At 44.2% G+C, this 27160-nt stretch overlaps 1 protein-coding gene across 2 annotated transcripts in view; it reads left to right on the forward strand.

The window, feature by feature from the left end:
* NELL2 (neural EGFL like 2) overlaps positions 1–27160 on the forward strand; it is a 253190-nt gene that overhangs the window by 64514 nt on the left and 161516 nt on the right. For both annotated transcript variants that reach the window (XM_037009597.2, XM_037009594.2), the window contains exons 4-9: positions 9598–9771; positions 9862–9958; positions 12207–12279; positions 12451–12533; positions 13368–13496; positions 14919–15021. In XM_037009597.2, the coding sequence (XP_036865492.2) occupies positions 9598–9771; positions 9862–9958; positions 12207–12279; positions 12451–12533; positions 13368–13496; positions 14919–15021 (659 nt within the window). The remainder of the gene's footprint in view (positions 1–9597; positions 9772–9861; positions 9959–12206; positions 12280–12450; positions 12534–13367; positions 13497–14918; positions 15022–27160) is intronic.

The following is a 27160-nucleotide window of genomic DNA, read 5'->3' on the forward strand; positions in this document are numbered from 1 at the left end:
CTGGTGGTGGTGGCTGTGGCCCCTGGTTGGTTGGGGGTCTTCTACCTTCCCTGGTATTTTTCTCCTCCTATTTGGATTAGTATTTTATGGGGAAGGATTCCAGTTTTTTCCCAATATCTTATTCCTCATCAGACCTTCATTTACTTTTTTACCATCCATTGAATTACCTGTGCCCACTGGTACCATATAGTATTGCTTCTTAGTGACATTAATGAAATGATAACATTGAAGATTGACTCATTCTAACTCTTTAAATACATTTCCCAGTATTATAAAAACTTGAGAAATATATACCATGTAAACATATCCCTAAAAAACATCAACTCAAACTAAAAAATATCAACTCATTTTTTACATTTCATTTTAAAAGTGTATATTACCATTCACCATGTAAGGCATCTTTACTATATGTTTCTTTAATGAAAATTACTCATTTCTACCGAATGGAATTCAGAGAAAATAACATTTTATTTCCGTAAAGGTGATTTATATAGCTTTTCTACCTTTCTCCTAATAGCTTTATATACAGTATTGTATTTATTGAGTGAAAATATCATAGACCTTCATAAAAACAAATAAGAGTGTATAGACATACTAGAGACAAATTTTGCTGAGGGACTTTTACATTTAGCTACTATGACTATCCTGTTTATGGTTTCAAATTTTTCACCTCCTCTAGCTATTGGATTTTCACTTTTTGACATTTCTATTAGATTAAAAATGCATGTTTTCTTCATTTAGAAATAAATCTGATTGCTTTCCATCAGTCAGTATCTAAAATAAATATATGCAAGACCTTTCCAGTCTCTCACTTCTCAGAATTCAGTATCTATTGCAGGAGTTTTGTTCCTTTGCATTAAGAGAAATTGTGCTAATTTTTAAGATCTCTATTTCTAAGTAGATCCAAGAGTGTAGAGAAGTATGAACTAATAAATAATGAATACAGTATAGAATGTCTATATATTAGTGGTGTAAAATAAAAGTTGGCAGAAATATAAGAATTCTACACAGGAAAAAAAGGAAAGCCTACATTTATAGCAAATGGTCATTTTGAGAAGTACTGATTCAGGAGAAAGATGAAAATAAAGAGAGAAGCTCCTTGAGGGATGGCTTTGCCTCTTTCCCCAGCACCCCTGTTGCACAGCTGCTGTGACATGGCTGACGGGTATTTGCAGGACTGAAGGCAGAGAGAGTGCCCGCTGCCTGCAGGTTTGGCTGTGGCTGGCTGGCTGCCTAAGTGCATCGAAGTGATTGCTGTGCACGCTAAGTGTGAACATGTATTAAGTTGCTACCGTGTGCCAGGCAGTCGTTTAAATACCTTTCATGGTTTAATTTCATTAGGTGCTCATCACGATCTTGGAGGTTGGTGCATTATTATCCTGTTCTACGGGAAGGCAGTGAGGCCCTGAGTGGTCAAGTCTCACATCCCAGGCCACTATGGTGGCAGAGCCCATTCCGCTAAGCACTCTTGATGACTTAGCTGCTTGCTTGAGAGCCACATGGGCCTCTCTGCTCCCCCGAACACTGGGAGCTCTGTTGACAGGGTTAGCTGGTTTTCTCACTTTCTGTTGCTTTGGAAGACAGCAATCCTGTTTTTCCTCCATTGGGTTTTTTTGTTACACTAAAAATTTTTATTGGGAAATTTCCATCCTTACAATGTACCTTGTTTCATCAGCAGCATCATGGCCTGTGAAGCTGTGTGGTATCAGGAAAGCTGCTTGTCAGTGAATCCCGGTCTTCTTGATCAGGAACATATCTTGTCCTTTAATCTCTTCACTGGCCTCTCCATAACAAGCTCATGTTAAAACTTAAAAATAAGATTCCTACCTTTTTTATCATGTGCATAAAGCTAGAGTTTGGGGTGAGGTTGGTTGTTTTCTCTAGTTACGGGGTGTTTCTGTACCCGCTTCAGTTGGGAACTCTTGAGGTAATAGGCTTAGTAAGAGTGCAGTGCCACCTCAGTGGGTGACCCGCGATCCTGTTCCTTCCTTGCTGGCTCTTACTTATTTCCAACAATGGAAGGGACGTGATGCCCGGGAAGCATGTTGGAAAGCAGCTGCTGTAGCACCGACAGCTCACGCTCCCCTGGGACTGACCCCTTTCTCCCCAAGGCGGCCTGCCCGGAGCTGGGAGCTGTCCTACTGCGTCGGTACGCTTCTCTGGTCTGCCCATAGTTTCAGGACGTGCTACATACAGAGCTGCTGAAAATTCCTACACAGGCCAACCTCTTCCAGCCTAAAGATTCCTACTGATTTTTAGGACCTTAGGAAAGCACTGGTTAACATAAGAGGAAGGCTTGAGATCAAATGCTGCATGGCGTCTGAGGGTATCAAGGGTCCTGGGGAGCCACTTAGTCATTTCCGTTGCTTGGATCCCTGAAAGCATCGTGAATCATCTTTTTAGGTGAAGTGGAACACACACACACACACACACACACACACACACACACACACACACACACACAAATATCAATCCAACCAAAACCACAGTAATATTTAATTTATATATAGACTGAATTTTAAGATATCACCAAGTTCTTTCTTCAGGTAGAACTGACTTAAACCATCCTAACAGGCAAAACTACATCCAAAAAAGCCTAACTTGAGTAACCAAATCCAGAGGTTAAGAAGTGACATACTAGTCATATTTTAAAGCAAAGTCAAGTTAAGCACACAGCATCTTATATATTAAATGATTAAGTAACTGATGCAGTGATTCCTCGAAGAGCGTGTTGTCCCTTCTGGACTGTTCCTTACCGATGTCTCTCTATTTTTGGAGCCTTTCCTAGCAAAGCAGATGTGTTCTGAGAATTTTATATATGAAATATGATTTTTATGTTTTTGTACTTTACTTAGCCACAAACACCCATCACAGATAGCTTATTTCCTCTCTTGGAGGAGTGGGATAACATATCCTCAGTGGAGAAAGAATTCATGTTTTATATGGTTCTTTAAACATAACTCTTGGATAGATGTTTAATTCTAATAAAGTGATACAGCAGTTAATAAATCCTTTGGGACCAAATATATTTCATTACTTAACTTTTTAAAACTATATTAAACATACATGCACATCTTCTTTAAGTATTTCAAAACAGAACTTCTAGTACTTCTATTTAAATGATAAAAATCTTCAAATTTCCCTCATATGTTAATTTGAGTCGTGGAGGGAAAAAGTATGACCAACAAGAAACCCTGATTCTGAAATTAGAAGGATTTTATACATTATGAAGGGATAGTAAGTTGGAAAGGTTTTAGAAAGAAGGAAAGAATGCTGGTGACCCTTTCTCAGCACCCCCCACTTCACTGCAAGCCTGCAGAGAGTTAGCGGGGTTCCATTTCTTCCTTCCTGCCAACTGTCTTGAACATCTCTGCCTTGGAGCAAGGACTCAGTGACTGGCTTTGAAAGTGCCATCAGGCGTGGGGTGGAGTGAATCCAGTCTCCCCATCTGTGCCTTGAGTTTTCAGAAGGTGGGGACCTTACGATATTGTACACAGCCTGTATTCATAGGTAATAAATATGAGCTGGCAATCATTGCAAAGATCTTTTTTCTCAGTGTCTGTGAGTCTACTGCTGTTCTGTTCTTTTTATTTGTTGGTTTTTATATTCCATAGATAAGAGAAATCATATGGCATTTGTCTTCTCCACCTGGCTTATTTCACTGAGCATAATACCCTCTAGGTCCATGTTGTCATAAATGGCAGGTTTTCTTTCTTTTTTCATGGCTGAATAATATTCCATTGTGTATATATGTATCACATCTTCTGTATGTAGTCATCTATTGATAGCACGTTGGTTGCTTCCATATCTTGGCTATTGTAAATAATGTGGCAATAAAAATAGGGGTTCATATATATTTTCAAATTGAGAATTTTGTTTTCTTTGGGTAAATTCCCAGAAGTGGAATTACTGGGTCAAATGGTATTTCTATTTTTAATTTTTTGAGGAACCTCCATATTGCTTTCCACAATGGCTGAACTAATTTACATTCCCACCAACAGTGTCTGAGGGTTCCCCTTTTTCCACATCCTTATCAACACTTACTATTTCTTATCTTTTGGATAGTGGCCATTCTGACTGGTATGAGGTGGTAACTTATTGTGGTTTTGATTTGCATTTCCCTGATGATTAGTGATGTGGAGAATCTTTTCATGTGCCTGTTGGCCATTTGAGTTTCTTCTTGGAAGAACTGTCTGTTCAGGTCCTCTGCCCATTTCTTAAATCAGAAATCAGGTTATTATTTGTTTTTTTTTTTTGGTGTTGAGGTGTATGAGTTCTTTATATATTTTGGATGTTAATTCCTCATTGACTAAATCATTTATGAATATATTTTCCCATCCTGTAGGATGTCTTTTTGTTTTACTGATGGTGTCCTTTGCTGAACAGAAGCTTTTTTGTTTGATGTAGTCCCACTTGTTCATTTTTACTTTTGTTTCCCTTGCCTAAAGAGATATGTCCAAGAAAAAATTGCTCATGCTTATGTTCAAGAGATTTTGCATATGTTTTCTCCTACGAGTTTTATGGTACCTGCTTGTACTTATTTTTGTTGTTTTTAGTTTGAAATCACAGTCCATCTTTAGAATCTCTCTGATATAGAAATGATCATCTCCATTGTCCTGTTTTTATTTTAATACTTCTTTGGCAAAGCCAAAGCCCTGGTAACTCCATCTCTCTGCCTCAGTTGCACTTCTCTGGCTGAACTCAGAAGAGCACAGAACCATGCTGACCGACCTCACTTCAAAGGTACCCTTGATGCTGCCGTGTTTTCCGTGTGCATTCACTCTCTCATTCTGCTGGGTAGCTGTTCTATGGCTCTCCTTTGTCTTTACTTCTGACACCTCTCTCCCATCCTCACTTAGCAGGTCCCCTTGTGTCCTAAAATCAGAGGAGAGCTTGCACAAGCTCCTGCTGCTGTTCCTGCCGATCCACCTGTGCTTTGTGGTATGTTTCCTGCTATTCTGCCCATTCTGCTCTCCTTGCTCCCCACATGGGCATCAGTGACATTCCCTGAGCTTCCTGGGCAGGGTGGTGCCTTGGGTCTGTGCTGTCCCAGAGTTGCCCCAGATGTCACCCTTTCAGTGAGGCTTTCCCTGCACATCTGTTTTAAACATCACCTTAGTGATCTTAATTTTCTTCTTTCTGATGTGTACTTTTTGAACTTTTGGTAATTTTAACCTATTATTTTCTTTATCAGAAAAATTACTTGCATATAAAACCAAGTTGTCTAATCTTTCACCTGTAACCATATTCTGCTTGGACTTCCTGGGATGGAGGAATAGTTAGCTTGGAGTCCATGAATGGACTTTGTGAATCCAGGAACACCATAAGCCAAATTTTCTACACACTTGTGTATATGATTTTCAGGTCATCAGAGCCCCTGTTCCCCAGAGCGTCTTCCTTTACTGTATGACGTATGCTCTGCATCCACGTTTGATAAAATAGGGAAGGCTTATCTTTGAGGCTGCCGCTTCTTTGAACTTTTTCACACCAGTCTCTCTAATTTCCACCTGCTTTGTCTCAGGCACAACCAGGTGAGCTCCGGGCAGGAGAGGAGCTGGCATTAGGTAGTACCACCCTCTGTTCGGTGGCTTATTTCAGCCTGATCATCATGGCACCTGGTGCTGTGGGACACCCACTCACTGTTAAGGCTTTATCATATTTGTTCCTGCTCCATCCTTGCATAAGACCTTTCTCAATCTGACGTTTTAGCAATACACACAATGCCACTAAATCTTCCCTCCAGGATCATAGCTCAAAGTGTTTCTCAGCATTCATGTGTCTTGCTGGCCTTATCATTAATAGTAATAATTGCCTCCATTTCATGACTGGTACTTTTCCCTTTCATTTTATTGTAAACTCAGTTATACAGGTAACAGGGTGGAGGGGTTGTTGTTCAGGCCACCCTGTGGATGCCAGGGCCTCAATCATGAATTCATTCCATTAGCTACTGATCTTCCCCTTGGTGATACAATCTTGGCTCCTGGATTTATTATTAACGAAGAAGCATTGTTATCCCCACCAATGTGGCTACATTCTCCAAGATTTTTAAAAGAGCATTGAAATGGCTAAACTTAATTTTTGTTAATGATGTGTTTATTTTTGAGGGTCTCTGAGCTTCAGTATTATTTGGGCTTGTTTGTTGTTATATTTTCTGTGCCCACATAAATATTTGCTGGAACAAATGAACTAATAAATTGTACCTTTTAAAGCCTCTTCTCCATATACTTGAATATAAGGAAGGTCTTTGTTTTCAAAAAATGAAATGATTGGTCAGATGTCATGAATGGCTGGTCTTCGGATGTGTTCAAACAACTGGATGAGCACTTGATGGGAATGTCATAGATTTTAAGCATCGTTATTGGGGTAGCTTCTCATTAAAATATGTATTTTTTTTGTCTGAGATTCATGCTTGTTTAGGTTGAAGCCTGTTCTGAAACTTTGGTGGCTTAACTAAAATGCATAAATGTGTCATAGGAAATATAAATCATAGCGTGGTGTGTGTGGAGTGATTTCTCTCTGCCAGGAGGAATGTAAGCACTTGAATCTATTCGGTTTAATTCCTGGAACGATCCTATAAGGCTACAGCTCATTGTCCCTGTTTGATAGGGGAGGAAGCTGAGGCCTAGAGAAGATCCTTCACCTGCCCGTCATTGCAGTCAGTCACTGTGGAGACGGGTTAAGACTTGAGGCTCTTGAATTACGGCATTATTCTGTCTTGCCTTGATGGCCGAATACCATCAGAAGCAAGCAAACTAACAAAAGTGGAATCAATCCGGTTCTACTGAGGGTTGCCAGAAATACGCTTTTTTCCCACTCACCCGTCCCACTCAGTGGTGGAGGGAGTCATGGAAGTGGCAGAGGGAACAGCCAGTGTCTGTAGCGAATAAGCAGCGCAGCCTCGCCCACAGTATCCTGCCCACCCTCCCCCCACTGGACTTTCTTACCTTGTGCTTGTGCCAGAGCCCCTTACTACCTGGGCTGGCAGCTCTCTCTGCAGGAGGGATTGATCTCCTGTTGTGCCTGTACCTTCTGTCTCCTGGTCTTTGTATTCTTCCACTTAAAAAAGGTATTCAAATTGCTTGTCATTCACAGAATTGCTGTAAGAGGTGGAGTTTGTAAGTGATGCCTGGTTGGGATCATTGACGATGCTCATAGTACCGTTTACTGAGGGCCGCTCTGATTCAGACACTGTGTCATGAGGCTCATCCTGTGAACCCTCATTCTGCAGAGGAGGAAGATGGTAGTGGGCACGGGCTGGTTTCCAGGTCCGAGGCCAGTGCTGGCCACCCCCTTGCAGCTGTCATCCCGGGAGCCACACCAACGGCGTTTTGGGTGCTGAAGCGCGTGTAGCTTTCCTTCAGGTGATCAGCTCACAACTGTCTTGTGCCTTAATGTACAGATGGTCACCAACTTACGGTGGTTTGAGTTAAGATTTTTCGGCTTTACAGTGGTGAGAAAGTGCTACGGATTCGGTAGAAACCGTACCTTGAGCTCTGAGTCATGACCCTTCCCGGGCCGGTGACGTGCGGTCAGACCCTCCCTCGTGATGCTGGGTGGGGGCGGCCCCGCGGCTCCCAGGTGGCCAGGCCACCACGAGGGCCCGCGGCCGAGGCAACTCCAGCCTTTCTGCACGTGATTTTCACTGTCAGCCCAGTATTCAATGCATTACATGAGGTATTCAGTACTTTATTATTAAACAGGCTGCGGTGAGACGGCTGTGCCCACTCAGGTGAGCGTTCTGAACACGTGCAAGCTGGACTGGGCTGAGCTGTGATGTTCCTTAGCTGACGTGTATTAAATGCATTTTTGACTTAACCGTATTTTCGATTTACAGTGGGTTTGTTGGGGTGTAACCTGCTGTAAGTCAAGGAAAATCTGTAGAGGTGATCAGATTGTTCTTCATTTAGGGTTAGTATTTATTTCAGGCCCCTGAGAAATGCTCATTTCATGCTGTGTGTGACCTTTTTGTCAGATGGGACCTGACCTTATTTTTATCCTTTGACCCTGAGTCGAGTCACCAAGGAGGTTGTCAAAATGAATGAGATTCTGTCACTGTTGCCTATTTCTCTGAAGCCTGATCTTAAATTAGTTTATATTTCTGCCAATGCAAAGAAGTTTTGAATACCAAGGGCATAAATCATTAGAAGTGGTGAGCTTTTATTTTTGATTTCAGTTACCTCTCAAAATAAGGAATAACAAATCTTGGACACGTGATATTTGAAAGTGTGAAAAATTATCTTCATAGGTTTTAAAATGTGATTTTTATTTAAGGTAGGAAATGCTCATGATGAGCTCAGGATGAGCCTCATGACACACAGTGTCTGAATCAGAGCGGCCCTCAGTAAACGGTACTATGAGCATCGTCAATGATCCCACCAGGCATCACTTACAAACTCCACCTCTTACAACAATTCTGTGAGTGACAAGCAATTTGAATACCTTTTTTTTAAGTGGAAGAATACAAAGACCAGGAGACAGAAGGTACAGGCACAACAGATCAATCCCTCCTGCAGAGAGAGCTGCCAGCCCAGGTAGTAAGGGGCTCTGGCACAAGCACAAAAGGGAAAATAAAGGACAATAAAAGGTTAAAAATCACTCAGTTCTATCACTTAAACAGTCACTTTAAAAAATGTTTCAAAAACCTTTTTTATTCTGCTTGTACATTTTCCCCATGGTCACATTGTAATGTGCTGTTGGTGTTCCCAGTTGTAAGGTGGCTTTGGAGGTGGTGGGTGGGAAGGCAGCTTACAGAACTGAGGGGGCAGTGGGGCACCAGGTTTGGAACAGCTCATAACTGAGGTGCCCACGAGCAGTAAGCAAGATGCAGCATCCTGTCCAGTGCTGCCTGGGGTGCAGTGGCCGCCCTGGCATGGTACCGGTCCCCCTCCCTCCTTCCTCTCCTTGCTGTGCCCATCAGGATTCCCAGGACTCCCCAGCGGGCCCCCCCCGACCCCGTCAGCTGTGCTTTGTTGCTGCCCAGATGGGGTGGAAGGGCTGGCTCCGCGGCGCGTGGTCCCCGGTGATGCCTTTGCTGGGGGCAGGGGCTCCTGACCGGACAGCAGGACCAGACGTCTTGTGTCTCTACTTCACCTTCTCTTCCGCCACCTCAGTGGGGATGCTGGGGACCTCATTTCTACCTCGAAGTGGAAATGTAGGCTCCCCACTCAGTCTTTGCTGGTACGGTTAGGAACAGGGACATAGGTTTTTTGTGGTTATTTGCTAAACGTTGGTGTCTTGCTAGGCGTCCCTCTCCTGGTTCTGCGGTTATAGAGAGAGTAGGTTTCTCTTAGGACTTTATTTGTCTCTCTGAGTCGGCATTTCCAGGCTGCTGGCCCCTTCAGCTCCGAGTCTGGGATGCATGAAGAAGAAGGGCCCCAGGAAACGCCCACCGTGTTGCTCTTTGGGGTCCTCGCTGATTGTCTTTCTCCGCTGCGTCTTTCAGACTCTTCTTATGTTCGTTTTATCGTATAATGTCTAGTCGTACTTGGTGGGAGGAACAGGGGAAGCATGTCGACTCCCTCTTTCTGGAGACAAGAGTCATGTCGGTGATGTTCTAACGTCGCCCTCCGCGGCCCCACGCGGCTCTTCTCCGTGCAGGTACCTGGAGCTGGAGAGCAGCGGCCACCGGAACGAGGTCCGGCTGCACTACCGCTCGGGCCGCCGGCACCCGCACACGGAGGTGTTCCCGTACATCCTGGCGGATGGCAGGTGGCACAAGCTCTCCTTAGCCGTCAGCGCCTCCCATCTGATTCTGCACGTCGACTGCAATAAGTAGGCCAAGTGTTCTCAGTTCCGGGAATGGGGGTTCTGAGAGGTGACTGTCTTGCCCCGCATGACTTACCCGACGCCTCTCTTTGGCAGGGTATATGAAAGAGTGGTAGAAAAGCCCTCCACAGACCTGCCTGTAGGCACGACATTTTGGCTCGGGCAGAGAAATAGCGCACATGGCTATTTTAAGGTATGTTTTGGCTAAAGTCTGAGTGTAAAGTATAATAAATGCTCTCTCATGAGTGTGGAAAAGTACCTTTTTCTTTTTATGTTGTGAAATGAAATGATTTGTATAGTTTTTTTTCTGTTTATGTCTATTTATTGTTTTTTTAGGCTAGTGTCTTACTGGTGGACCAACATTATTTTTTCCTTTTTCCTAAACGGGCTTGATTGTCAGACGTTGCAGAGATGGTCACAAAGCTGCCAGCATGGCAGTTAGCATATTGTTCTTACCGTCAAAACCTAATATGTTTATATACCAGTAAACTCTCCACCACTGAACAACCTTTGGTGATACTTGTACAGGGATTTAGTAAGAGAGGATGGAACACTTTTCAATATTCATGATTCAGAGTCTCCTTGCACTCCAGAAAGGGAGAAAGGAGCATGGATACAGGCACAGGCCCCTCAGGACTAGGAAGCAGTCATCATTTATATCTTTTTCTTTAGTGTCTATTTAGGGACATACTCCATACAAGTGCATCACTGTAGAGGATCTGAGAGACATCCCATTTAACTTTCTGCATTTGAAGGATGAAGGAATAAAGTCCAGAAAACCATCTGCCTGCAAGCCTGTACTGAATCACTTACCCCAGTGACCACGACAGTGCCTGTAACACAGAACTGGCTCATGGATGGTTATTAAATGAAAGGAGGCAGGTGGTGTGTCCAGCTCACAATTTCTCGGTTGTGTTCTGGGCAAGGTTTGTAATCCTAGGAAGGTGTTTTTAAAACTTACATTTTAACTGTCTTACCTGGGACCCAGGTACTCTGACTCGTTCCAGCGGATCCTCACCTTGCCGCCCTGAGGCAGGTCTTGCATATGCACAGACCTCTCCGAGAGGTTAGGGACTAGCCCAGAGCCAGTCATGGGGAACTGAGCCCATGCTTGTGAATCCTGAAAAAACCTGTGCTCTTTTCCCACATAGTGGGTGGCACATCTGTGCTGTGGGTGTTGAGCCTGTCCTCAGTTTAATCATGGCAGTCTTTCCTGTGGAGCCCAGATGTGACCTCAGAATTCGTCTCACACATTAGTTATGTGCGCTCCTTGATGGGTCATAATTTTTGTGAGTTGTGCAGGGCACAAACTATATGGCGATGTGGCAGCTTCATTTTCATGTAGCAAAGGGATAGGAGTTTGGATAGCAGTTGCGCCCTTAACCCAAACCCCAAGCACACCACAGACCCGGCAGTTGCCGCGCGGTACGCTGGGATGTCACACTGCACACTGCAGCCCACACACGCAGAAGCTGTAGGCTAGTTTTGGGCTGGTGTATCTCTGCAGGTACATTCAAAATTGTCTTGATAGTATTGTATGTAGGTACTGTCACCCTGCCATTAGACATTCTGTTTGCATTTCTCAAAGGGATAAAGTGAAATATTAATGAAATAAAATATATAAAGCTGATGAAGGAAGAGAGGGGGATGGCAGATCAAAGGACAGCTGGAGTGTGTCTGAGGTGGTCATTTCTGAGCTACCATTTGGCCTTTGCTTTAAGAGCCCCATAAGCTGCAAGCTAATTATGCCTTAGTAACTAAGGATGCATGTAAATTTTGCCTACCAGCATGTGATGTGGCCCTCTGTGTAAAATGGGTCATTTACAGCTGGCATTTTGAAAGTTCTGTGCTGAACTTGCTGTGCTCCTAAGGACTTGTCACGAAGTCTTGCTGCGGCTGTCTTATAAATCTATTGTTCTTTTTAAATCTTGAAATTAGTTTTAAAAGGGCCAACATGAAAATGAGAAATGCTCAAATTAGCATCTTTCTATCCTTTTCCCTGTATCCACTCAGTTTTTCTATCCTTTTTTTTTTGATGGTTGTAGCTAATTTCAAATTGGTATCAGTTCCACTGTTGCTGAAACCAGAAGTGATTTTCAGGTTGATTTTTATAAAGATCATTTTCAAGCCTCTTTTCAGTGGCTAGCTAAAAATAACTTCTCAAAACAGCATGACTATTGCCTTTTAATTATATCTTGACATTTAATCTTAAGGCTTTAAAAATATCACCAATAGTGGAGTATATGGGGGATCATCTATTGTGCTGGATGTATTTCCTCTCCTTTGGTTTGAGATAGAAGGAATGCACTCAAAACAGTTTTATTCAGGGAGTCTGGTGAGTCTATCCTGTAATGTTTTCCTTCATAATCTGGACTGTTGAACACAGTTTGGGTATGAAATTATGGGAGTAATACGTCTTTAAAATTTTTTTTCACCCACAGGGTGTAATGCAAGATGTGCAATTACTTGTCATGCCTCAAGGATTCATCGCTCAGTGCCCAGACCTCAATCGCAGTAAGTCTGTCGGCTCTTTCCTCTGTATGGTGAAAAGTGTGCTTCTTGCCTCATTTTGTCCAGAGTGTCAGTTTGAAATGGAAGTTCCCATACCTTAGTTGTCAGCATAGACTTAACCAGACTGAGCCCCTTATCAATACAACTTGACCGATGTAATGTTTGTAATTCCAGCCTGTCCAACGTGCAATGACTTCCATGGACTTGTGCAAAAAATCATGGAGCTGCAGGACATTTTAGCCAAAACATCTGCCAAGGTAAACCCTGCTTAACAGTGTCCGGGAGCTCAAAAACCCTGGAGGTTCCTTATAGTTCCTTTTGTGACCACAAGTGTTCCCCTTTGAGACTTATTATCCTATCTATTTGCTCAGATTCAATCTAAATCTCTGCTCAAGGGAAGTGCTCATAAATATTCAAACTTGGCCATTTGTATGACAGGTGGATCAGTAAATCAGGAATGAGGCTGGTTACCTGGTTTGCACACTGCTTATTGCAGCAGAATTTATTGTTTTGTTTAGTTTTTTATTATTGTTTAATCTTACTTCTTTTTCACAAGGGAGGAGGCAAGAGGACATTGTAAAGAATGTGGCCACTAGACTTATGTCAAGGAAATGGTGCCACACATGCCTTCTGCCACTGTCACATTTGTATGGTTATTCACTGTCTTGAGCATGTGTCTAGTTTACCCACAATTTCACCGGACTGTTTTCATCCTGCATAGGAGTCTTTGATCACCTGCAAGTTGTGTTGTATATCAGTGATTGTTTCTGACACAATATAAATTATAGAATTTGTGTTTTCACTTGTGCAAACCTGTTCATGTCATTAAATGGTTTTAAAACTGGGAAGTGCTTCTGTGCTTTGCAGGAGACCCCATTTCACCTTCATTTATATTTTATAAATTATGCTTTTTTTTTTTCCAACAGCAGGGAACAAGTTCACTGCACAAAGAGGAGGGGGAAATGTCCCCTTCCTTTTTGGTTGAAGGCTTACATGTTTCTCTAACAAGTAGTTGTACACCTCGCAAAGCTCAGATGCTTGCTGGGGTGTTTAGAACGGTAAGCAGTGTGAACCCCTCCTCTGTGTCCTAGCTGTCCCGGGCCGAACAGCGGATGAACAGACTGGATCAGTGCTACTGTGAAAGGACCTGCACCAGGAAGGGGGTCACCTACCGAGAGTTCGAGTCCTGGACAGACGGCTGCAAGAACTGCACGTGTGTGGTACGGCCCCTGCTGCCTCTGCACTGAGGGCGCTCAGACGCCCCCCTCTTTAAGCATGTATTAAAGTAGTATAATCATGAAAATTTCAAGACCCATTTCCTTAAGACACAACACTACAGTGCCAGCAAAACGTTCAAATCTAAAGAACTGTGTGTTGCATTATTAAAGACACTTTCCAGCCTATAAAGATGATTATGGTTCAGGAATGCTATGGAGTTTAAGTGGACTGGTACACACTTGAAGTTAGTGATTTAAATGGGGTTACAAAGGCGATTCCCGAAGGGCTCTATCCTGTTACGCTGAACACTTCCAGGGATTTTCCCATCAGGTTATTATTACTGCATTTTAATACAACTTAATTTTATGCAGCAAGAAATACTGTGACCAGATTGAACCATATAAACAGATAATGCAGTTTAAATAAATAAGATAATCTTTACCAGTTTATTAATATAGTAGAATACAAGCTATAGAGTTTAAATAAATATGTAGAGTATTTAGTGCATTATTACTTCAAGAACATGTTCCTTCATAAGGAGTTCAAAACTAGTTTGGTTTTGAACATTTAAATTCCACATGAATTCTGTTAAAACTCTATTGGGAAGAAGTCAGAGGTCCATGTGAATTAGACTTGAAGAAGAAATTCCCAAATTCATCAAGTTAATTCAAAAGCAGATTCTCACGTGTGTGAAAAGGCAAAGGGCTCTGGAATAATCACGCGTGTGCACTCGCATGTGTGCATTGTATGATTTCTACAGGAACAGATTATGTTCCTTGTGAAATTGTAGCACTTTGAAAATACAGTCCAGGCTTCCCAACTTGTTAAATGGGGACCAGGAATTGAACTGAGTGAAAGACGAGCTGTGGTATAGTGAGGTCAGTGAGGCAACTGGAAGAGCAGCTGGCAACTGGGCGCCCTGGGCACCGTCGGGAGGCAGTTCCCTGCTGTCCAATTTGCAGGTTAGTGGGGATTGCCATCCCCACCTTGTGGAGGTGGCCTGTCCTGGCCTAAGTATCTGGGGAAGGTTCTGAGTCTTAACACTGGCCTCCAGGATGGCAGCAGCTGTTCCAGAGTCTCCTGGTCTCTGGGCACTCATTTTGGGAGCAACCTGGGGAGACACGAGTGCCCTCGGCCTGCTGTTCCCTCAGCGGACGCCCGGCCCTCCCCTCAGGATGGGAGAAGTCTAGCTTACTGGGGATCCGTCGCTGGTCAGAAGATAGGAGCCAGTCACCAGCTGTGTTATGGCCCCATTTGTGTTACTGTGGTCTCTGCATTATGGGCTTTCCTGAATAGTAACCAAAGATAATTGTGGTATTTGTGACATTTTATGTGACGAGTTTGAAACCTAAGGAACAGATTAAAAATGCTTGAAGACTCTCACACTGCACCTAGGTAACTGTCTAAATACCCTTTCTTCTCAGAATGGGACCATCCAGTGCGACCCTCTGGTCTGCCCGATGCCCGCGTGTCCCCCGAGGTCGGCCCTTGCCTACGTGCATGGCCAGTGCTGTAAAGAATGCAAACGTGAGTGTGACTTAGGACGAACGCTTTCTTTCTGGCAAAAGTAAAGCTTTGTATTAATAACCATTCACCTATCGTTGGTTTAATCTGGGTAAATGAAGTAGCCTTTAGAAATGATGGAAATGTGAAAAATATCTTCTGTATTTATCCATTTAGAAATGGTACACTCGTATTTTAGCAGGAGGCAATGTTTTGGAGGAATCTATTCTGTGTAATAACTTTAGTGTGAAAATATGTGAGACACTTTGTGGAAGGCATTTCTCTCATATTGATACAAATACCTCCGAAATACATTAAAAATGCTGCCCAGGCAGCCAGTGACCATGGAAATCCTGGCACAGTCTGTCTTCACCAGCGAATGCACACCAGCCCTGTCGTCCCAAACCACATGAGCCCGGCTGTGCACCCAACCGGCCGCTGGGGACGGCGCGGGCCCGTGGGTCACACAGGGGCGCGGGGGCTGCGCCGTGAGGCGCTCACCCGAGGCCAGGGAATGCTGCCACTGTGCTACTGGACAGCGCTGCCCTTCAGTCCTTAAGAGGGCGTTCAAAATACAGCTATTTTTGTACAAAGGCATAATAACATGAAAACTGGTGGTAAAGTGTGCAGCGCGCAGATGGTGAGGTAATCGCAGTGCAAGCGTGCGTGTGCCCGAGGACCTGGGGAGGGGAGTGGGCGCGGGTGCGGGCTGAGTTCCCGGGGCGTTTAGGTGTACCTGCTGCTCCGTCGCTTCCCGGCTCCCTGTCATATTGGACAAATCACTGAATTAGGTATTTTTCCAATTGTGTAGGTGTGTGTGAAAAAATGGCCAAGATAAGTCCATTTGTACATGTAAGAAGTATTTTCACTAAAGACAAATCAGCTAAGTTTTATTGAAGAGAGAGTTCATCAAGATAATCCTATAGGCTTCCCAAACACTCTCATTCATTTTGTATTGTTTTCTTCATAAACTAGAAATGACATTTAGCCTCCTAACTTTTTAAATATTATAAAAACTGTTAAGTGTCAAATCAGTGAAAAAAAATACTGAACTGACAAGATATGAATAAGCAGGAATAACTAATAGTACAGCCTTCAGGTTAATGACTAATGAGACACCACATGGTACATTTTCATGATCTGTAGAAAAATAAAATATTTACTGTTCATTAGTCAGCTGGTGGCGTAGCTGGGCCCCCAGGAAAAGGCCGCACAGCACCAGGGGTCAGACGATGTCCCGAGGGTTCAGCCGCCGTGCTCCCCACTCCACAGTCCAGCGGGGTGTGAGTTGTTTGACACAATCATTATTCCTTCCTAATTGTAGTACAGCATCTTAAATAATGCATACATACAGTAAATGTTCAATCCATTCACAATGATATAGAATAAAACATAAAGAGCTCCCTTCTTCTCCCAGAAGCGTCTGGACCTGTGTCCTCCCAGAAGATTTTCATTGGGTCTGCAAACATCGTAGGCTTTCCACACAGTAAATTAGATGATAAGTTTCTAGGACTTTTATCCTGGCAGTGTTCCTGGGTCAGCTCACTCCCAGGCACAGGTGTGTCGTACTCTGTTACACGCTTCTTCTTCCCTCTCAAAGGCCGTGTTGCTTGCTTCCCATCTGTGCAGTTCTCCGAAAGAGCAGCGTTGAGGCTGTCCTTCATGTGTCCTTTGTGGGGAGAATTGCTGATGGTGGTGGAACTGCTGGGTCAAAGACGATGTCACTTAGCTGTTGCCACATCACCCTACAGAGAGCTGCTTTGGGGTGCTTTTCCCCTTCAGTGAGGAGCGACAGGGGGCAGTACTGGGGGAAACCAACACTCTCCTGTTTCATGAGGTCTTTGAAAAGGGCATCAGGGGGCTTTTGTCCCAAGGAAGTTTTAGGACTATCAGTTCATGGGAGATCCTTTAATGAGAGGGAGTCTGCGGAAACCTGGACTCTGTCGTTTACCACAAACAGTTGTCTACTGAGCTCATAGGGAATTGTTGTTCAAATTAATTGCTGTTCTGCACCTTCAGTAAATTCCATAGATGGCATAAGACTATATTGAATTTTTTTTGAAGTGGAAGTGGTTTTTCAGAAAACATAACACGGCATACTGTCCTCGGATTCTTGGCATTACGCTCTGCCTATTAAATCATGTTTTACTCTAGAATAATAGTACTCAGCCTCTAGTTCTTCACTCTGAATTGTAATTTCATTATTAAGATTCTTGAATAAATGTGTTTTGTGGATTTTATTATTTTTCATGCTCCATTACATTTTCTCAAAAGAATTTCTCTGCCCATCCAATGACATTGCCTAAGTGGCCTAAAACTCACCAGAAGACAGCTTTATGCAGATCTGTCTGTAATAATAATTAAATCAAACTGTCTAGCACAATTCTAGGAGACTAAAAGCGGCACTCCTGAGGTGATCAGAAGGCTGGTCGTCCTTAGCAGTGTAAGGCTTTGAAACGATGAGAGAATTTCAGATTTATACCAAAGCAGAAGAGCCCACCCGAGATCATGTGAGACTTAAGAGAGAAGAAACATGCTTATCTTAGGCAGAAAATGCAGCTTCTTATCTATAGTGTTGTAGCTAATTGTTTCAACAATGAGCTCATTTTCTTCTCAATCGAGATCACGCGAAATGGCATTTTGAAATCAGAATAGGCAGAAATAAGATCTCTGCAATTTAAAGCATCTCAGAAGTTGATGTTGGCAATTACGTAGAGAGTAGTGGCTGGAAGACCATGTTGGTAAGAAAGGCAGACAGACACCATTTTCATGTCCCTGGAAGAATAAAGGCCCAGCACCTACCGTCCCCAGCAGCAGCTCACTGCCTCACCCCCTCCCCAGCCACCCCATGCCTTGAATGCTGTACCGGACCGCGTTCTCTGGTGTGTATTTACAGACTGTATAGAATTGGCAGAGACTGAAAATGAGACGGAGAAAACACAATGACACAGGACTAAAGTGTGAGGAGGGCGCAGAAAGGAATTCCTTAGAGATGGCTGTGAGAGACTGCGATTCAGGCACATTTCCTTTTATGCAAAAGCTGGCCCCATCTCACAACTAAGGGTCAGAAATACACATGAAATCTAACTAACTGTAACAAATACACGTGACATTGCTCTAAGAAATCGTTCCCAGAGTTGGTGGTGATAAGAAGGGAGCTGCACCCAGCTGGGGAGGGTGAAGCCCGTAGAATGTCCTTGCATCTGGGCGGCACTGCGCTCCAGGGCCGCTCCTGTGGGTTCACCCGCACCACACCCCAGGGCCCTGGCCTGGGCCCCACTGCTCGGTGGCAGCCGGTCCTGGTCACACCTTGTCACCCAGCTGCTGACATGTTGCTCCTACTTGGACGCTGGCTGCCCGCTCTCTAGGGTTGGGGTTTAAGCCACACGGTCACCCCAGGGTTTTAGGATTGGAGGTTCAGATTTGGGGTTTCTTGTGTTTCATGCTTTAGTTACACTGTTAATTTAAAATAATTCTGGGCTTGCTGATTTAAGAATGGTCCTCCCTATAGATATTATTTCAAGTTGTAAAGACACGTCTTAAAAATACTTGTGTAACAAATTCAGCAACTCAGAAAAGAATGTTAAGTCCACATAGCATAATAGATAACATACAGATATAACATGAGCTACTTTAGCAGTTGGTGGGTGGCACCAATGGTCCATGACATATGCTTGTCATGTTGCTGAGACCTGAATTTTTGTCCAACGGGCTTAGCTCTGTGCTTCTTAAATTTTAATGGGAAAATGAATCATTTGGGGATTCTGTTAAACATGAAAATTACAATTCAGTGGTTCTGAAGTGAGGCTGGAGAGTTTGCATTCCCAACCCGCTCCTGGGTGATGCTGGTGTTCCTGGTAGGCAGGCCCGTTAGTTAGCAAAGACCTAGCTGGAGGTGCGGGTCTTCACTGCCAGTCCTAACGGGGCTCTGCTGTTCTCCCCTGGATCTCAAGTGTGCAGTGGGTCCAGAGGACGTGTTTTCGGGTTTATGTTTTAAGCTGACATTTATTAAGTATTTTCTGAGTACGAGAACTTAATAGGGATCATATCTCTTGCTTGTCATGATGACTTGGGATTTGCAGATAAGGACGCTGGAGCTTGGGGATGGCCCCCCTGCTTGAGAGGACCTGGCTGGTAAAAGGGCAGCAATGCAGTTGGGAGGCAGCATTTGTCACAGACCGACTGTTACACATGATGTGTGATGTATTTCTTTGGCGGAAGGAGAAAATCAGTTTGAATGGAGAAAAGTGTATGGTGTTCCAGAGATAGCAATCACCATATGTTCAAAAGATAGGTAAATACTTAGGAAATATAGTTTTATAACACTTATTTCTATAGGCAGTAAAGAGGAAATCAAATGGAAATTACCCACTATTCATTATGAAAATGAAGTGTCTAGGTTTATTATAGGAAGTGCATGTTTTCATTAATTTTTAGTACCTCAATGTGAAGTAGAAATGGTTGAATTCTACTGCTTCAGGAAAAGACATTTCAGAAGCACATGTCTTCTGGTTGGATTTTTACTTGATTTTGGTAAAAAGAAAAACAGGTAGGGAAAGCACATTGAATTAAAACTTGAAAGTATCTACTGGAAAGGTCAAGACCTACCTAGATGATGAACTGAAATTCTTGAAAGTCAGTGATCATGAAGAATTCTTCCTCTTTGGCTCCAAAATCTTTCTCTCTCTCTTTTGTTTTTTTAAGTTTTCTTTGCATTTTCATTAGGTGAGGTCTCTTTCTAAATACTCTGGCGGAATAACTTGTATCAGTCTGGCTTCCAGGCTTTAGGCACTTGCTACAGTCTCATAAGATATGTAGTTTGGTTCATGCCAGGTGGCTCTGCGAGATGGATTGTGCAGTCTCAGCATTAAATTAAGCTGTTCCCATCCAACTGGTGACTATGCATGTCCCACGTGCATTGAAGACTGATTTTTTACTATAGGTCTTGTAAGAATAAGATTAATAAAAGCAACCCAGTACTAGAAAACTTCAGGGCAATTCATTTTCCACAACCTTAAATTCCCTTTTCTCCTTTGCAAATGCTCCCATTAATCCATGCCTTTAGAAATGTCCCCTGTGCCTCCTGTCTGGGGGTCACTTCCAAAGTGGTGTCTGGAGGAGTTAGTGAGCCCGCATAAATGTATCGCCCCGTGCTGAAAGTGAGGGTGTGCAGGGGGCCCTGAATATTCTCTCAGGGCTAATCTGGCCTAGTCATGCCTCTCTGACCATTTTCAGGTCCTAGATTATTGTAGCATAATTTGTGAAAAGACATGAGACATGGACTTTTTGGTTTTTTTTGCCTGAGTCATCATTGTTAGATTTGGAGAGCTCACTTTTTATTGTATTTGGAGGAAGAGAAAAAAAATGCAGTGGGTAACCCATTCATTTCCCACTGTTTTATGGATAAGCATCATGTTTTTAAACCAATAAAAGATTGAGCTTTTCTGATAATGAATCGGGTCCTCTAATAGCAAGTTTCCCGTATATGCTTATGCCTGTAGTATACCTCCAGCACTTCTCAGGCCCTGAACCTCTGAAAGGTCACTTTTATTTGTTGGTTGGGAAAAAGGGAGGGAACGGGCTAGGATAGAACAAGATGGACATTGTACTTGTTCACTGATCTGCTAATGTCCTTTCAAACCACGATTCCTAAAAGCCGAGGGACTTAGAGCCTGGGAGACAATCAGTGGAATGTAAGAATTGGATTAACTGTCCTGGCTGGGTGTGCCGTGTGCCTGGGAAGACATGTAGGAGCTGGAGAGCTTGGGATAATCCTAGAAATAGCAGTACGTGATGATCATTCAATGCAATATATACAGAAATTGAGTGAAATAAAGATGAAATTGTGTATCTTACCACTGAGGTTCTTTCCTATATTTGTCATTCATTTGAAAAATAGCTATTAAGCAACTCCTATGAATTAGCCTCTGCTAGACACTGGGGGTATAGTGATGAACACAATAAGATTGCTCTCAAAGACGTAATAATCAGGCTAGGAGACAGACATTAATCATATAGTGATCAGGTATGCAGGGCCATGTCGCATCAGTAAGATGTTGATAAAGTGCCTGTAATAAATGAGATTCACCCAGCAGGCAGGTCAGGGACGCATCCCTCAGAAAACGCTGTTCGCATTGTGCTCTGACGGGCAATGTCAGCCCACGAGTGAAGGGAAGAAGGGACATGTGCTCAGGCCGTGAGATGTGAGGTGTAAAGGCCTTGTGTCAGGAGGCAGGGTGTGGTGAGGGACACTTGCGTGGCTGAGGTGTGTAGTCAAGGGCATGATGTCAGATGCAGCTGGGGAGGTAAGGAGGGGCCAGCTTAAGTTTTATTTTTATCTTTGAGAGATGGGATAGAAGTTACCTATTGTGAGCAGGGCAAGTCTGTGTTTGCACATCCAGAGAAGAGATGGAAGTGATAGGAATTTAGATTCTGGAAGTGTTTTGAAGGTAGAGACAACAAGATTTTCTGATGGCCTGATCTGGCTATGAGTAGAAGAGTAAGGGTGATGCCAGGTTTTGGGGTTGAGGAAGCGGAATGATGGAGCTGCTTCCCTAGGACGGGGGAGCTGCTAGTGAGCCGGCTTCGGGAGAGCGGCCAAGATCCGGAGTCCGGCTTCTCTGTGCTCTGTTTGACACGAGAACCAGTCTTCCCCGTGGCGGGCAGAGCAGGTGTTTTGTGTATATGAGTCTGGAGTCTGGGACAAATGTCAGAAGTAGTGGTAAAGATCTGGGTTGTTGAATTTTTTCACATGTTTGTTGGTAATTTGTATTTATTTTTTAATTATTTGTTATGTGCATTGTCCACTTTAAAATTCAATTCTTTGTATTTCTGCTTCTTAATTTGTAAGAGTTCATTTTGTAAAAAAACACATTTTTATATGTGTTGCAGATATATTTTCAGAATGTTACTTCTTTTATGTAGTGTTTTCCTACATAAAGATTTAAATTTCTATGTAATTGAATCTTAGTCACGCTAATAAGGGCTTTTCCTCTTTTCATTCATAAAAGCTGCTAACCTCTGAATGGCCCTTCTTTTTTCATTTTAAGTTTAAATAATCTGGAATTCATTTTGGTGTGCATAAGATAATAGTTCTAATTAACTTTCCTTTGTCAATCAAGTAGACCAATAATTCCAGTAATATTTGTTGAATAGTCTTTTTGTTTATGATTAACATGCCACTTTATCTTATGTTAAATACTTCTATATTTACATGTATTTGAGTTTATTTCTAGGATTTCTGTTATTTTTTACTAATCTGCCTCTTATGGTACTGATTCTAATATATTTTCATTATTGTAGCTCTCTAGTATGAGTTACCATCTAGGAGAACATTCCTATTTTAAACAATTTCCTTGGGTTATTTTATTTCATTTATATTTCCAGATGACTTTTACATATTATGAGGATTATCTGTCCATGTGTGGTTTTAAAAGCTCAGTTATGTATGTATCTGATTTGGGTAACGTTTTTGAGATAATTCTTTGATGGATACAATGCAAAAAGATTTGTAGTTGTTCTTTGCTATTTTTTATGCATTAACATGACATGGTTTGAGATTTGAGTTACCTCAGGGGTGGAGTAGTTTGGAGTGTTGACAAGTTCAGGGGTGCTTCAGTAGTGAGAGACGGCAGCCCACCGTGTATGAGGAGGCAAGCAAACTTAGACTCTAGGTGGTGAACCCATTTTCCAAAGGTCATTGGATGTTTCCTAAGGCAAACTGGAGAGGAAGGTCGTAGTCCAGGCTCCGAGGTCCCCAGGGACGCTGTGGCAGGGCGCTGGCGTGAATGCGGAGCGGGTAGTGGTGAGCGAAGAGGCGGATGCCACAGCCGTCAGAGGAGGCGGCCCCTCCATGTGGAAGGACGGCAGCACTTTGTTAGGGGCGCTCCTTCCTACTGCAAGCACGCAGGCAGTGTGGGAAAGTGGGGAGACCCAAGTGAGCCGGTTTCAGAGAAGGACGCTTTACCCTCATTGAAAACCCAAGCCCCAAGCAGAGCGCGGAACAGAGGGTGCTCTTTGTGGGGGGCATACATGGACAGTGGTTGAAATGGATGATTACAAGTCCTGTGGGTCACCCCAAACTTTGTGCCTAAAACAATAATTAGGCAGTTTGGAAATCTGAACTGAGTTCGCCTGGGAATTGTTTTTTCTTTTAGTCTTGATTTGGCTGGTGGCTGTTCTTGGCTGGGCTTGCTTATGCCTCTAGTTAGCTGGCAGGTTAGCTCAGCTGGCTGGCATGTGATAGCCTCATTTTTGTGGTTAACTGAGCCTCTTTCCATGTCTCTTTTCAACCCAGCAGGTGAGCCCAGGGTTGTTCATGTGGTGGTGGCAGATTTCTAAGCTGAAGCTTGCAAAGCCCGAGACCTAGGCCAGGAGCTCAGACACTGTTACTCCTGCCCTGTTCTGGTGGCCAAGTCAGGTCACAAGGTCAGTACAGATGAAGGGGCACAATAACAGGAGTGGAAAACTTGCAACCACTTTGACCGTCTTCAACACCCCAGGAGCATTCGTCAGGGGGAAGGAACCTGGGGCAACGGGGGTGGAAGCAGAAGGGCTGTGCCTCGGCGCATCCCTGGTTCAGGCAGCAGAGCGCATGTGAGAGGCATGAAGTCTTACTTTTTCGACAGTCTTTCAAATAGAACAGAACAGAAATGTGGTTTGGTGCCTTTAACGAATACTAGCCCAGGAGGGCAGGAATCAGAAGTGGCTGATCCTAGGATTCCAATCTCAATGGGAAAATAGCTGTGGTCCTAGCTGAGTGGCAAGTATGGAGTAAGGCTTCTGAAGAAGCTCTGACCAGGCTTATAGAGAAGGAACTGAGTTATTCTGTTTCACACAAGGCAGGGCCTGTTTGTCACTTATCTCTGTACCTCCATCACTTGGCACAGTATCTGATGCAGTAGGTGCCCCTTAAGTGTTCACTGCATCGTTTATTGAATAAAGTGTTCTGTATTTGGGCCCCTTTTCCAGGAATTTGTACTCTACTCCACCTCTTGTGTACGTATTAGCAGGTTACCTACACACACCCAGTAGTAAGTTTTGATTATCATATTCGTGCATCTTCTGTCAAAAGAATAATGGGTTATCCTTTCCTTCACTCTGTCCAGTTTATTCTTTCTCTGTTTTGAAGTGGGGCTTTAATAAAGCAAGTAACCAGGGATTATGTGTGGCAGCAATGGATAGAGCTGATGGCATTTAGAAAAAGCATTCACCCCGAAATGAATAGAAAGAACTGTCTTTTTAAATTCCTTTACTTTGTCATGAATGGTGCAAGCTTTCTCTCAGGGCAAGTTAAAACCGTTTTCTAATTTTGAGAGCTTTGAGGATAAAGAAATTCCCCAAATAATCCAGTTATCACAGATAACATATCAGGAAACTAAAAACATTTAACTGGAATAGTTTCTTTAGATAGTGTTAAAAATGATGAGTTTCATATATGCAGTATCCATGGTGGGCTCGCTCTCTGTATGTATACATGCACATGAATATGTGTTTATACATATATCTCTCTATAGCAAAAGAGACCCTTTCCCTACATGAAAGAAAATATACTCTACCAGATGAACAAAGCATCACCATTTGTTTCCAGGCTACTCTACTGTATGAATACCTCCATAATTATTACATCAGGTTGAATCCAAAAAAACAAGAATTTACATGTCAAACACAGAACATTGCTGGAATTTTGCATGTATTGCTGAATTGTTCTCAAAGGTTTTACCAGTTCACACGTCAGTAACATAGGAGGCTGCCTATTCCTGTGTACCAGTACCAGCCCGAGATATCATCCCATTAAATGGAGAAGAGGTTCTGGTCTGATGTAGGTGGTGTCTGTGCAGTGTGAGGTGAGCACAGTGAATGTGCATGAGAATGTATGTTCAGAGATTTTTTTTTTAAATGGGAGGGATTAGGAATAGATAATACTTAAATGTTGATGTGTGTATCCATTACAGAGAGAGAGAGGGATAGAGAGGGACTGCGAATGAACACAGAAGGGAGAAATTAATTGATGGCATAAATTGAACTTTGGGATGAAGGTGGGGAGAGAAACAGCGGCCACATAGCACGAGGCCTTTCATGCAGTTTGACAGACAGATCCGATGTCTACCTCGAAGGCGGTAGGGAGCATTTGAAGGGCCTTAAGCAGCAGTGAAGTGCGGTGAAGCGTCCCCTTCTGGGCAGGTGACTTTCCAGCAGTGTGGGAACTGGACTGAAAGAGGCAGGAGGGGATGTGGGGCTTCAGTTAGGAAACAAACCACTAGTCCCGTTGAGGGAGGTCACTCTTCAGGGAGGATAATGGCCATGGGACTGGAAAGAAGTGAATGGACTTGGATATGTAAGAAATAGAATTGATTGCTAATGGTGATTAGATTTCAGGGAATGAGAAAGAAATGCCTGATTAAAGCGTTTTACGTTTTGGGCTCCTGCGGTGGATGGAAGGCCCTGCGGCTTCCTGAGGCTGAGGGAGCTGGAGGTCACGCAGCTGTGGGAGGAGCTTGGGAGTTCAGTGTGGGTCCTGCTCAGCTAGGGATGCCTGTGGGTGTTAAAGGGAAGATACTGAAGTTCACTGCATAAATCTAAGGTTTAGAAGAAAGGTCTGAATGGGAGATAGAAATGTGGGTGTCATCTGTGTATGGATGATTGAAGCCATGGGAAGGGTTAGAGTCACTTAGAGGGAGAATACACAGAGAGGACATAAAGGCAATGAGCAATCCTTGAAGCATCCTAACATTTAAAATCTGTAAGATGTGGATGAGCTTGTGAAGGAGTTTGAGAAAGAGTTGGCAGAGATTTGCCAGGAAAATCAGAGGTGTGTTTGTACCAGGGATGCCGGGAGAGAGTGCGGAGGGAGGAGGGAGGGACGCGTGACCCGCAGCGCCGAGAAGGAGCAGTGAGACCTAACGTTTTCATGAGATTCCAAGAGCGGAGGCGACTGTCGTGGTGAGGGCACCTGTGGCAGGCCAGGAGGGAAGCCGGCTCAGGGTGGGCTCTGCGCAGTGGGGGCGGGCAGGCGGCGATGCGCCTGCAGTGACTGGCTGTGAGTGGGAGGAGAAGGGGGCAGTTATTGGAAGCGTATATTCGGTTCAGAGATTTTTTTTTTTAAGGTGGGAGGGATTAGGAATAGATAATATTTAATGTTGATGGTGTTTATCCATTACAGAGAGAGGGAAGAGTAGAGAGGGATTGTGAATGAAACTAAAAGAGAGAAATTAGTTGATGGCATAAATCGAACAGAAAAGATGGGGCTCAGAGCGTAATCGGAGCGTCTTGCTTCTGCTGGGTGGAGAGACCCCTCCCGAGCGGGAACAGGACGGAAGGCGGGCGGCCCAGTGTACGGTTTCGGTGGGAAGCAAGTTGGAGCCGAGCCTGTATGTGACGGCCTTTATTTTCTCCGTGAAGTGGGACCCAAGTCAGATCAAACCACGGGGGACGAGGGGAGGCAGAGGCAGAGCAGAGGGGACGGAAGACAGCTGCTGGGAAACGGGGTGAGGCGGCCAGAAACCTCTGAGGACCTGGTTAAGGTTGCTGAGTCTGAACTGAGCCTTTTACGCATCTGCTTACGACGCGCCAGGTGTGGGCATGAGGGCAGCGGACAGATGCCCAGCCGTGGTTGGGATTCTGCCTCCCGGAGGAAGCGGCGTACGGTGCTGGCCAAGAGCGGTCACGCTGAGACTCAAGACACCCGAGTGCGACAGGAACGAAGGCGAGGGCCGTGGAAGGCTGTTCAATTGGCAGAAAATTCGTAAGGACCAGGAAGCACTACTGAGGCTGAAGTAAATGCGGTGGCGGGTGGGGGGGCGCTGAGGAAGGACTGGAGGTGAGGGCGCCGGAACGGGCGCCGCCGGCTGCCCAGGGGGGGCGGTCCCAGGGCGGCGGGAAGCTGCTGCGGGCAAAGCCGGGGTGCGGGGCGGCCCAGCGGCCCAGCGGCCCAGAGGCCAGGCTGCGGGGGAGGCGGGGGCCGTCACACGAATCTGCGGAATATCGCAGACCTCTGGGCGGGGGAGGAAACGGACCCAGATTTCCAAGTCAGCAGTTAATGGGGGGAACCGGGGGCCGTCCGACGGCGCGTGTGCACATGTCTGTCTGTCTGTATGGACAGCAAGAAAGTTGGTGATGGGAACCCGCCAAGAGCAGATTTTCTTCCGTGTCGGTGGAGGGGTCC

The sequence above is a fragment of the Manis javanica genome, chromosome 15 (assembly GCF_040802235.1).
Source record: "Manis javanica isolate MJ-LG chromosome 15, MJ_LKY, whole genome shotgun sequence".
NCBI classification, from domain to species: Eukaryota; Metazoa; Chordata; class Mammalia; order Pholidota; family Manidae; genus Manis; species Manis javanica.